This window comes from Ranitomeya imitator, chromosome 1, assembly GCF_032444005.1.
Source record: "Ranitomeya imitator isolate aRanImi1 chromosome 1, aRanImi1.pri, whole genome shotgun sequence".
NCBI classification, from domain to species: domain Eukaryota; kingdom Metazoa; phylum Chordata; class Amphibia; order Anura; family Dendrobatidae; genus Ranitomeya; species Ranitomeya imitator.
The window spans coordinates 631,804,245-631,817,007 of record NC_091282.1 but is presented as its reverse complement, the minus strand read 5'-3'; the positions used below and the strand labels follow the sequence as shown (position 1 = coordinate 631,817,007).

Below are 12,763 nucleotides of genomic sequence, written 5' to 3'. Positions count from 1 at the left end.
CTTCTTCCCCTGGGGGGCCGGGCCCGTCCAGCACACAGGGATCGTCAGCCGGATTACCAGATGGATCCAGAGGGAGTCGTGGCCGGGCGTCCCCAGGGCCTGGAATGTACGGTGGGCCTGTGCCGGGTAGTCCTTCCCACCGGGCCGCATCTGGATCTCCAGCGTCAGGCCGGGACGGGGCCGCATCCTCACGTTCGTCATCACGCGGTGAGACGCAGCCTCGCGGGGTTTCACGGAGCGGACCAGGAGCCAAGGACAGCAGGACGAGGAGGACGTCTGCGGCTGGGGGGACTTCAGTTCCCCTGCAGCTTGGTGAGCAAGATTCCATGTCTGTTTTGTTACCAGCACGATCGTTTTCCCCGGTGGTGGGGGTTAGTCAGGCAAATGGGGTAGGGGCTATGGGGGAGCAGGTGGGGATTCGGTCGGTTTCAGGGAGCGAGGGGGTAGGTGAGTTATTGTCCAGCGTCCGGGAGTTGCTCGCGCGATTGGGCGGCGTTAGGTCGGTGTCGTCCTCGGCTGCGTGGGTCGGTTCTACCGATTTGGGTTTCGGGGCATCTGGGGAGGGTGTATCGGCGCCCAGCAGTTCAAGTGTCCCGGTGTCGGTGTCGGTGCAGACTGAAAAGGAGAAGGAAGGCGGGATTCGTTTGGACGACAAAGCGCGGGGTGAGGTTTATGTCTGTTTTGAGGGGCCGCTTGGGGCCCATTTGAAAAAGGAAGTAAGGGAGAAGATCTGGAAAGATGAGTACGTGGAAATTTTTTCGCTTCTTCCTTTAGAAAAGTTCAATTTAGATAAGAGCAAAAAAGAGGACAGTAAGAAAGAGGATGAGGAAAAACGGAGGTGGCGCCTTATTCCGCAGACTTTTGTGAACTGGTTGCAAGCGTTTGCAATTCTGGCGAGCGTAGTGGGTAAGAAGGCGCCAGAGAATTGTTCGGCACTCTTCTGTTACATGGATTCGATAGGCGAGGCGTACAGGGCGTACAGGGGCCAGGCTCCGGTACGATGAACAGATTAGTCAGCGGAAGGTCGTTCGTCCGGTGATCCGGTGGGATCAGGACATTGGTTTGTAGTTGCGAGTGATGGCGCCCACAAAGTTTGGTCATTCCTTTCAAGGGGGGGCCGGAAATGCCGGCCAGACCGCGGCGCAAGGCAGTTCAGGATCGGGTAGTCAGTCTGGCCAAGCGAGCCAGAAGCACGGCCTGTGCTGGCAGTTTAACGACGGCCAGTGCAAATTTGGGGCCACCTGTTAGTTCAAGCACGCGTGCTCACATTGCAGTGGATCCTCCCATGGGGCCGCGAAGTGCTTCAAGAAAAAGGCTAAGCCTGATGGCAATTCAAAAGGGGGTGACGCCAGTGAGGTTGGACGCGATGGCCCCCTTTCTAAATAGGTTTCCGGATAGGCCAAAAGCGGAGCTGTTGTTTTTGGGTTTTCGGGATGGTTTTCGGATACCTGCCCCTACTTTTAGTATCCCGCAAGTTGTAAGGAATTTGAAATCGGCAGTGTTGCACGCGGCGGTGGTGTCGGAAAAGTTGAGCAAGGAAGTGGCGTTGGGTAGGATGTCCGGCCCTTTCCCCGCTCCACCCCTTGAGGATTTGGTTATTTCCCCGTTGGGTGTGGTTCCGAAGAAGGAGCCTAACAAGTTTAGGCTAATTCATCATTTGTCTTACCCTAAGGGGCGGTCTGTGAATGACGGAATAGATCCGGAGCTTTGCTCCGTGGTTTATACGTCTTTTGATGAGGCTACACGTTTGGTACGTAGCTGCGGCAAGGGCGCATTATTGGCTAAGACCGATATTGAGTCGGCTTTCCGGTTACTTCCTGTCCACCCGGATAGCATTAGACTGTTGGTTGTTATTGGGACCAAGGGTTTTATGTTGACAGATGTTTGCCGATGGGCTGTTCTTTGTCTTGCGCATATTTTGAGGCTTTCAGTTCGTTTCTGGAGTGGGTTGTTCGAGATGTGTCTGGTTTGGACTACATCATCCACTATTTGGATGATTTTTTGTGCATCGGGCCTGCTCAATCTGGTTGTTGTGAAATAGCTTTACAGACAGTGATTTGGGTGGCCGAGCGGTTCGGTGTTCTGCTGGCGCCAGGGAAAACCGAAGGGCCCAGTATGTGTATTTCATTTCTGGGCATTGTCATTGATACGGTCGCATAGGAATTTCAGTTATCCGAGGCGAAGGTGGTCGGTTTGAAAAGCGAGGTGGCTCGAGCGCGTCGCTTAAAGAAGTTGCCTTTGCGGGAAGTTCAGTCTCTTCTTGGCAAATTGAACTTTGCGTGCAGAATTATCCCAATGGGAAGGGTGTTTTCTCGGAGGCTCGCGGGTGCTACAGCAGGGGTGAAGGCCCCCCATCATTTAATGCGCTTATCTAGCGAGCACAAAGCCGATTTGGAAGTGTGGGATAGTTTTTTGGCATGGTACAACGGCCGATCACTTCTGATGGAGGAAGTGGTGGGCAATTTTGACTTGGATTTGTTCACGGATGCATCGGGTGGGATTGGTTTTGGTGCCTTTTTTGGTGGTCGGTGGTGTGCTTCCAGGTGGCCGGACGACTGGTTTGGTTCCGGGCTGGTTAAAAACGTGACTTTGTTGGAAATTTTTCCTATTTTGGTTGCTGTTTATCTGTGGAAGGATGATTTGCGCAATCGCAGGGTACGGTTTAATTGTGATAACATGGCAGTCGTTTGTGTTATCAACAGTTTGACGGCATCGTCCCCCCCGGTTATTCGGGTTTTGCGTCAGTTGGTGTTGTTCTGCATGTCTATTAATGCGTATGTTTCGGCGACTCATGTGCCCGGTGTTGAGAACTCCATTGCTGACTCTTTGTCTCGGTTTCAGTGGGAGCGTTTCCGTGCTTTGGCTCTGGAGTCGGAGGAGACGGGTCGGGACTGCCCGCAGGAACTCTGGAGCGTGGTATCCGGGCTGCAGGACCTTTGATTCAGGCGTCTTTGGCACCCAGCATGTGGGCAGCATACCGGTCGGTGTGGTGTGATTGGGAGTCCTGGTTGGTGTCTTGTGGAGTGGGTAACGTGGGTGATGATTATGTGGGGGCCCTGTTGTTGTGGTTGAGACGCGGTGCCGATGAAGGGTGGTCGGCGTCAAAGGTTGAGAGGGTTCGGTCGGCTTTGGCTTTTGGTTTTCAGCTTAGAGGTTTACGGGATTTGACGAAGTTGTTTGTAGTAAGGCAGGCGGTGAAGAGTTTTAGAAGGAAGGCGGGAAAGGGCGATCTGAGGCGCCCGATTTCCTTTAGCCTGCTGGAACGGGTAGGTGTGAAGCTCAGTGAGATTTGCACATCTGACTTTGAGGTGGCTCTTTTCCGCTTGGCATTTTCCCTGGCATTTTTTGGTGCGCTGCGGGTGAGTGAGATTGTGTCGCCTAACACGTACGCGCAAGGGGGGCTTTTGGCTAGGGACGTGGTGCTTACCGAAAGTGGTTTACAATTTTGGTTGCGTAAGTCGAAGACGGACCAGGAGGGTAGAGGTAAACGTGTGGTGTTAGGCACTGTTGTGGGTTCACTCATGTGTCCCATTAGTTGCTGGGAGGCTTTTAGTTGTTTTCAGCCGTCTAAGGATGGACCTTTGTTATGTCACGAAAATGGGTCCTTTTTGTCCAAGTTTCAGTTCGTGGCGGTGCTTAGACGGGCGCTGGGGGAGATGGGACTGGATGCTTCTCGTTTTGCCTCTCACTCCTTCCGTATTGGGGCCGCGACTGAGGCGGCCTTGGGAGGTTTAGCACCGGAAGTGGTGCAACGGAGATGGGAGTCGGGGCGTTATAAGAGTTATGTTAGACCTTAAAGGGACACTGTCACCTGAATTTGGAGGGAACAATCTTCAGCCATGGAGGCGGGGTTTTGGGGTTTTTGATTCACCCTTTCCTTACCCGCTGGCTGCATGCTGGCTGCAATATTGGATTGAAGTTCATTCTCAGTCCTCCGTAGTACATGCCTGCACAAGGCAATCTTGCCTTGCGCAGGTGTGTACTATGGAGGACAGAGAATGAACTTCAATCCAATATTGCAGCCAGCATGCAGCCAGCGGGTAAGGAAAGGGTGAATCAAAAACCCCCAAAACCCCGCCTCCATGGCTGAAGATTGTTCCCTCCAAATTCAGGTGACAGTGTCCCTTTAAGTTGGGATGGGGGGGATGGGGTTTTCACGATGTTTTTGTATTTGTGGTACAGTTGTGGATTTAAGTTGTTCTGTATGTTCAGGTTCCAATCCCCTGTTGGTTTGGATCGTCGGCCACTCGTACGTGTATTGGGGCGCGAGACCGGCGGACGTTTGGCGGGACGGTCGGCAGCTCGGTGTTCTCCAAAGCGGTGGCCATGGTCAGATGGTTGGGTTTTCGGGGATTGGGCTGGAACGGGGTTTTGAGGGAAGTGCATAACAGTGCTCGTTTGGACAGACCTCCGGACATTTTGGTTTTGCACGTTGGAGGAAATGATTTGGGGATTCGCCCCTGTCGGGAGCTGATCCGGGATATTAAGCATGACCTTCTCAGATTATGGGTGTCCTTTGGGGATTTGCTGGTGGTTTGGTCGAATATTGTCCCGAGGAGGTGTTGGAGGCACGCCAGATCTGCGGACAAGGTCAATAAAGCCAGGATTAAAGTTAATCGGACGGTTGCTAAGTTTGTGGTAAGGAATGGAGGTTTGTTTGTCCATCATTTTGAACTGGAACAGGGTGGGGAGGTTTTTCTCCTGGGTGATGGTGTTCACCTGAACGCTGTGGGCATTGACTTATGGGCCCTGGGTTTGCAAAACGGTATCGAAAGGGCCATAGCGGTGAAGTGTCGTGGGGTCTTGGGTATTTAAGGTATGCAAATACCCTCGCTGTGGTGGTGGGAGGGGTCCTTGGAGTTGGTGACTAATTGGCCTGGGGGATCCGTCGGGGTACGGATCCTTCAGTTGGTGTAAACTTTGTTTTCGGGTCTGGTGGTTCGGGGGGGGATCTTGGCAACGGTGGGCCGGATCCCCAGGTTAAAAGTGGACATGGTTAACCCTTCGGGGTATTTTGGTGCTCCCGAGCCTGGGTGGTTACGGCTGGGAGTAAATCTATGGTATGTTTCTGTCCACTCTCCGTTATGGTTGACCACCGGTTTGGAGCTTCAAGGACTCCTCCCTACGTTATTTTATTCTTGTTGTATGTTTATAATAAAGGCCACTGTGGCCAATTATAATCCAAGTTCAGAGTCTGTCATTATTTGGTGGGGATTTTTGGTGACAAATACCTGAAGGTTAAGTTATAAAAAGGGGTGTCATTCCTTCGAGGGATCGACCAATAGCAATGTCAAGAGCAGGCCGGAGCGAGCCGTCCCCTCCCCCCGCAGACGGCGTACGTGCAGGCCGTCATGACAGGGGTTTGGGAGGGAGAGATAGGAGGGGAAGGGGTTAATTATGGGAGGGGGGGTGTTATGCATGAGGCAGGGGTTTATAAGGAAAGGGTGGGGTGGGGCTTACCAGTTCCCGCTCTGAAGCCTCAGGAAGATCCCGCCCATCCGCCCTGTTTTTTGCGTTTTTGTATTGTTGCGTTTTCGGGTGGTTGTTTTGGGTCATGGTGGCTCGAGGCGGTGGGAGGGGTCCTTAGAGTTGGTGATAAATTGGCCTGGGGGATCCGTCGGGGTACGGATCCTTCAGTTGGTGTAAACTTTGTTTTCGGGTCTGGTGGTTTGGGGGGGATCTTGGCAACGGTGGGCCGGATCCCCAGGTTAAAAGTGGACATGGTTAACCCTTCGGGGTATTTTGGTGCTCCCGAGCCTGGGTGGTTACGGCTGGGAGTAAATCTATGGTATGTTTCTGTCCACTCTCCGTTATGGTTGACCACCAGTTTGGAGCTTCAAGGACTCCTCCCTACGTTATTTTATTCTTGTTGTATGTTTATAATAAAGGCCACTGTGGCCAATTATAATCCAAGTTCAGAGTCTTTCATTATTTGGTGGGGATTTTTGGCGACAAATACCTGAAGGTTAAGTTATAAAAGGGGGTGTCATTCCTTCGAGGGATCGACCAATAGAAATGTCATGCCTATGCAGTGAGTGGCTGGACTGCCAAGAATTACAACAAACTCCAATACCCCTTTCAAGAGAGGTACAGGACGGACTCCTTAAAAAATGTTGCATTGAATGCAAGGCCTGCCCTGCTTTCAAGTCATATGCACCCCAATAAGCCTTTGAACCCAGATACTGGAAGGCCACAGGAAAACCCACTTCACATTCTTCAGTTGGCCCTGCTGTACAGTTTCCTTATGCATTGAATGCAAGGGCCGCCTTGACCCAAATTTGCACGCATCCCTATCACCCTTGGAAGAAACATGGAGGTGGGCCTCTTAAAAAAACCTGTCCCATTACAAAGGAGTGGGTCTCCTAGACTCGTAATGTCCATACACTATGTGCATGGGCTGACAAACATTTCCCCCTGGGGGAGTAAAATTGTTAAAAATATTTTATGGGCATCATAGACACCCTTGCCAAAAATTGAAGCACGGAACACGTTAACCCTGGTGATCTAGTGGCGGTGGATGATGAGATGTTGAGGAAGGCCTCATTAAAAACTAGGCCCAATTTAAAGGAGCCGGTCTCCTAGACTTGTAATGCCAATACACTAAGTACATGAACTGACAAACATTTCCCCATGGGGGGTACCTTTTTAAAAAATATTTTATGAACATCATAGACACTCTTGCCAAAAATTGGACTGCCTGTAGCAGCACAGAACACGTTAACCCTGATGATCTAGTGGCGGAGAATGAGGAGACATTAATGAAGGCCTCATTAAACCAGGCCCAATGCAAAGGAGCGGATCTCCTAGACTTGTAATGCCCATACACGCAGTGCATGGGCTGACAAACATTTCCCCATGGGGGGTACATTTAAAAATTAGTTATGGGGATCATAGACACCCTTTGCCAAAAATTAAATGGCTGCAGTATGTTGTATGTTATATATATATATATATATATATATATATATATATACTAGATTGTGGCCCGATTCTAACGCATCGGGTATTCTAGAATATGCATGTCCCCGTAGTATATGGACAATGATGATTCCAGAATTCGCAGCAGACTGTCCCCGTCACTGATTGGTCGAGGCAACCTTTATGACATCATCGTCGCCATGGCAACCATTATGACATCTACGTCGATACTGTGCCCATCGCTGAATCAGAGACGCGGGATGTCTACGTCCTTTATGACATCATCGTAGGTGGCGGCCTCGACCAATCAGAGACACGGGATTTCCAGGACAGACAGAAAGAAAGACAGACAGACAGACAGACAGACAGACGGAAAAACCCTTAGACAATTACATATATAGATATATACAGTGGGGCAAAAAAGTATTTAGTCAGTCAGCAATAGTGCAAGTTCCACCACTTAAAAAGATGAGAGGCGTCTGTAATTTACATCATAGGTAGACCTCAACTATGGGAGACAAACTGAGAAAAAAAAAATCCAGAAAATCACATTGTCTGTTTTTTTAACATTTTATTTGCATATTATGGTGGAAAATAAGTATTTGGTCAGAAACAAAATTTCATCTCAATACTTTGTAATATATCCTTTGTTGGCAATGACAGAGGTCAAACGTTTTCTGTAAGTCTTCACAAGGTTGCCACACACTGTTGTTGGTATGTTGGCCCATTCCTCCATATTTAAAATGGGCAAGGCAAGGGGCAAGGGATGGGAAAGTGGACGTGATGCTGATGGTGCATGCAGAGGACGAGGCTGTGGCCAAGCTGAAATTGGGTCACAGCAAAGACCCACATCTTTGCGCTCAACCTTCCTGTCCCAGTTTCTAGGAGACCGCAGCACACCACTATTGAAGCCAGAGCAGTGTGAAATGTTTGTTGGTTGGATAGTGGATAATGCTTCCATTCACTTAGCCACCACCACATGGGGAAGGAGTCATATCATCCCAACAGGCAGTGTGGTGGCTGCCGACAGAAGGCATGTATCCATTACCTGTAACACCAACATGACGGAAGTTGCCATTCCAACTGTTAGATCTTCCAGAGTCTGGTTATTTTTTAAAGACTCTGCTGAGAACCCCAAACAGGACATTTGCAGCACTTGCCATGCCCGCATCAGCAGGGTTAGCAAAACTACTAGCCTGACCACCACGAGCATGATTAGGCACATGGCAGCAAAGCACCCAACTTTGTGGGCCGAACCCCAGGCTCCAGAAACACTGTCTGCAGGTGACAACACTGCTTCTTCCACTGTTTTGCATACAAGCCAATCCCCAGTTCCATGTGCCTGTGAAGATGCCTCGGGCCCTGCACCTGTTGTTGTCCACAGTCAACCAGCACCATCATCAAGCCTGTCTAAATCCTTGTCCCAGTCCAGCCTTTAGTTGTCTATACCCCAGTCATTGGAACGCAAGCAGAAATACCCAGCCAATGCCACACAGTCCACAGTACTTAATTTGAACATTTCTTGTCTGCTTGCGGTCGAAATGTTGCCTTTTAGGCTCATTGAGACGAAAGCTTTCCACAACCTGATGGCGGCGGCCGTCCCAAGGTACTCGATCCCCAGTCGCCACTATTTCTCCCGGTGTGCCATACCGGCATTACACCAGCATGTGTCCCACAACATTACCCGTGCCCTCAACAATGATGTTACTGTGAAAGTCCACCTAACCACAGATATGTGGACAAGTGCTTGTGGGCAGGGATGGTACATCTCACTGATGGCATGCTGTGTTAACATAGTGGAAGCCGGGACCCAGTCTGACCTTGGGATGGAACACATCCTCCCCACGCCAAGGATTGCGGGCCCTACATCAATCAGGGTTGTCCCCACAGTCCACAGCTCCTGCACCTCCTCCTCTGCCTCCATCTCTGAAATGAACACATCAGTCAGAATCTGGAAGCACTGCAGCACTGCCTCAGCCAAGCGGCAACAGTCTGTGCTGAAGCTAATCTGCATAGGTGACAAACCGCACAATGCAGAAGAGTTGTGGACAGTGCTGTTAGATATTTGAATGACACCGCTGAACCTACAGCCAGGCATGGTCGTGTGTGACAATGGCCAGAACCTGGAGGTGGCTCTGAGGCAAGGTGAGCTCACTAACGTACCTTGCCTGGCCCATGTGCTTAACCTTGTGGTTCAACATTTTCTCAAAAGCTTCCCGTAGCTGCCGGATCTGCTAGTGAAAGAACGCCATCTGTCTACCCATTTTACAATGTCAGATACAGCTTCAGCCGCCTTGCCGTGCTTCAGCAGCGTTTGTAGCTTTCGGCTCACCGACTGGTGTGGTGTGTGATGTCCCCACTCTACACTGCATATGTTGGAAAGGATTTGTGAGCATCAACAAGGCCGTCGATATTTACAGGGCCTACAAGTAGTATTCAACCCCCTGCAGATTTAGCAGGTTTACACATTTGGAATTAACTTGGCATTGTGATATTTGGACTGTAGATCAGCCTGGAAGTGTGAAATGCACTGCAGCAAAAAAGAATGTTATTTCTTTGTTTATTTGTTTCTTAAATTGTGAAAAGTCTTTTCAGAGGGTCATTTATTATTCAACCCCTCAACCCACCAGAATTCTGTTTGGTTCCCCTAAAGTATTAAGAAGTAGTTCAGACACAAAGAACAATGAGCTTCACATGTTTGGATTAATTATCTCTTTTTCCAGCCTTTTCTGACTATTTAAGACCCTCCCCAAACTTGTGAACAACACTCATACATGGTCAACATGGGAACGACAAAGGAGCATTCCAAGGCCATCAGAGACAAGATCGTGGAGGGTCACAAGGCTGGCAAGGGGTACAAAACCCTTTCCAAGGAGTTGGGCCTACCTGTCTCCACTGTGGGGAGCATCATTCGGAAGTGGAAGGCTTATGGAACTACTGTTAGCCTTCCACGGCCTGGACAGCCTTTGAAAGTTTCCTCCCGTGCCGAGGCCAGGCTTGTCCGAAGAGTCAAGGCTAACCCAAGGACAACAAGGAAGTAGCTCCGAGAAGATCTCATGGCAGTGGGGACATTGGTTTCAGTCAATACCATAAGTAACGTACTCCACCACAATGGTCTCCGTTCCAGACGAGCCCGTAAGGTACCTTTACTTTCAAAGCGTCATGTCAAGGCTCGTCTACAGTTTGCTCATGATCACTTGGAGGACTCTGAGACTGACTGGTTCAAGGTTCTCTGGTCTGATGAGACCAAGATCGAGATCTTTGGTGCCAACCACACACATGACTTTTGGAGACTGGATGGCACTGCATACGACCCCAAGAATACCATCCCTACAGTCAAGCATGGTGGTGGCAGCATCATGCTGTGGGGCTGTTTCTCAGCCAAGGGGCCTGGCCATCTGGTCCGCATCCAAGGGAAGATGGATAGCACAGCCTACCTGGAGATTTTGGCCAAGAACCTCCGCTCCTCCATCAAGGATCTTAAGATGGGTCGTCATTTCATCTTCCAACAAGACAACGACCCAAAGCACACAGCCAAGAAAACCAAGGCCTGGTTCAAGAGGCAAAAAATCAAGGTGTTGCAGTGGCCTAGTCAGTCTCCTGACCTTAACCCAATTGAAAACTTGTGAAAGGAGCTCAAGATTAAAGTCCACATGAGACACCCAAAGAACCTAGATAACTTGGAGAAGATCTGCATGGAGGAGTGGGCCAAGATAACTCCAGAGACCTGTGCCGGCCTGATCAGGTCTTATAAAAGGCGATTATTAGCTGTAATTGCAAACAAAGGTTATTCCACAAAATATTAAACCTAGGGGTTGAATAATAATTGACCCACACTTTTATGTTTAAAATTTATAAAAATGTAACTGAGCAACAAAACTTTTTGGTTTGTAAGATTTATGCATCTGTTAATAAATCCTGCTCTTGTTTGAAGTTTGAAGGCTCTAACTTATTTGCATCTTATTAAACCTGCTAAATCTGCAGGGGGTTGAATACTACTTGTAGGCACTGTAGTTCGCACTCCACACATATGACCTCAGTAGTGAACATGGATGTCAGACATATGTACTATCCTCGAGAACTTTGGGGAGTGCACCAAGATGGTGAGCGGCGATGACGCCATAATTAGCATCACATCCCACTTCTCAGCATTCTGAAAACCTCTCTGCTCACAATTAAAGAGGATGCATTGCAAGCAGAGCACGAGGACATGGAGCAAGGAACCATACAGGGTGATTACACTCAGCCCAGCCTCATGTCGTCGCAACGTGAATTGGTAGACAATGAGGAGGAGGAGGAAGAAAAGGAGCTACTTTCATGCGGCATAGATGGTACTACAAGCACAGCTGTCATACCATCTGTTCAGTGGGGATGGCCTGAGGACAGGGAGGAGGAGGACAGCATGGTCAGTTGTCCTGTTGGTGAGGACACGAAAGTCTTGCCTGTTAGCAGTCTGGCATGCATGGCTGACTTTATGTTGTGCTGTGTTTCCCGTGACCCTCGCATTACTAAAATTTTTGGTGACACTCATTAGACCCACACTATAAGGCCATGTTCACACAGTGCGTTTTTTACTGCGGAACCGCAGCGGTTTTGCCGCTGCGGTTCCGCAGCTGTTTTCCATGCAGGGTACATAACAATGTAACCCTATGGAAAACAGTCACTGCTGTGCACATGATCCGTAATTTCGTTTAAAAAGCCGCGCAGAATAGCTGCGGCAAAAAAGAAGGAGCATGTCACTTCTTTTTCCTGAACCGCAGCGGTTCTGCACCCATAGACCTCCATTGTGAGGTCAAAATCGCAGTAAAACCCGCAGATCAAAAATATATCTGCGGGTTTTACTGCGATTTGATGTGCAGAACCGCTGCAGCAGGAAGTGCGGGGGAGCGGGCGGAAGTGCGTGGGCGGAGTGTGGCTGCCCCCCCGTGCTCCGATCCCGCCCCCCGTGCTCCGATGCCCCTCCCCCCGTGCTCCGATGCCCCCCCCAGTGCTCCGATGCCCCCCCGTGCCCTAATCTCCCCCCCTTATACTTACCCGGCGTCCCGGTGTCCGTCCGGCCGTCTTCTCCCTGGGCGCCGCCATCTTGCAAAATGGCGGGCGCATGCGCAGTGCGCCCGCCGAATCTGCCGGCCGGCAGATTCGCTCCAAAGTGCATTTTGATCACTGAGATATAACCTATCTCAGTGATCAAAATAAAAAAATTGTAAATGACACCCCCCCCCCACTTTGTCACCCCCATTGGTAGGGACAATAAAAAAATTAAGAATTTTTTTTTTTTTTTTCACTAAGGTTAGAATAGGGGTAGGGGTAGGGTTAGGAGTAGGGTTAGGGTTAGGGGTAGGGTTAGGGGTAGGGTTAGGGTTAGGGTTAGGGGTAGGGTTAGGGGTAGGGTTAGGGGTAGGGTTAGGGGTAGGGTTAGGGTTAGGGTTAGGGGTAGGGTTAGGGGTAGGGTTAGGGGTAGGGTTAGGGTTAGGGGTAGGGTTAGGGTATTTTCAGCCATTTTAGCCCTAAAAAGCTTCCTAGGAAACACACAGTCTCTGCATAGAAAACTGCATAAAAAAAGGATAAAAAAACGCATCAAAAACGCATCAAAAAACGCATCAAAAAAGGACCAAAAAAGGACCAAAAAAAGGACCTGCGTTTTCTGCCAAGAGCTGCAGTTTTTTAAAAAAACTGTCCTGAAAAAAAAGGATGGAAATCCTGAACGTGTGAACATACCCTAAGGAGAACTTTCAATCTCTTCTTCGAGAGGCAGACAGGTGTACAAAAATGTTGCTGTACCAGAGGGCCCTTGTAGCGTAATTACTGAAAAAATTCCCATGTGAGAACACTAGCAGCAGACATC

The 12,763-nt window shown here is 49.6% G+C and overlaps 1 protein-coding gene across 1 annotated transcript; it reads left to right on the top strand.

Moving 5' to 3' along the window:
• The first annotated feature begins 2,963 nt into the window (after positions 1-2,963).
• On the top strand, positions 2,964-3,797 carry LOC138638408 (integrase/recombinase xerD homolog). Its single transcript, XM_069727704.1, has one exon. The coding sequence runs from the start codon at positions 2,964-2,966 to the stop codon at positions 3,795-3,797; it is 834 nt and encodes a 277-aa protein (XP_069583805.1).
• Positions 3,798-12,763: the final 8,966 nt, after the last annotated feature.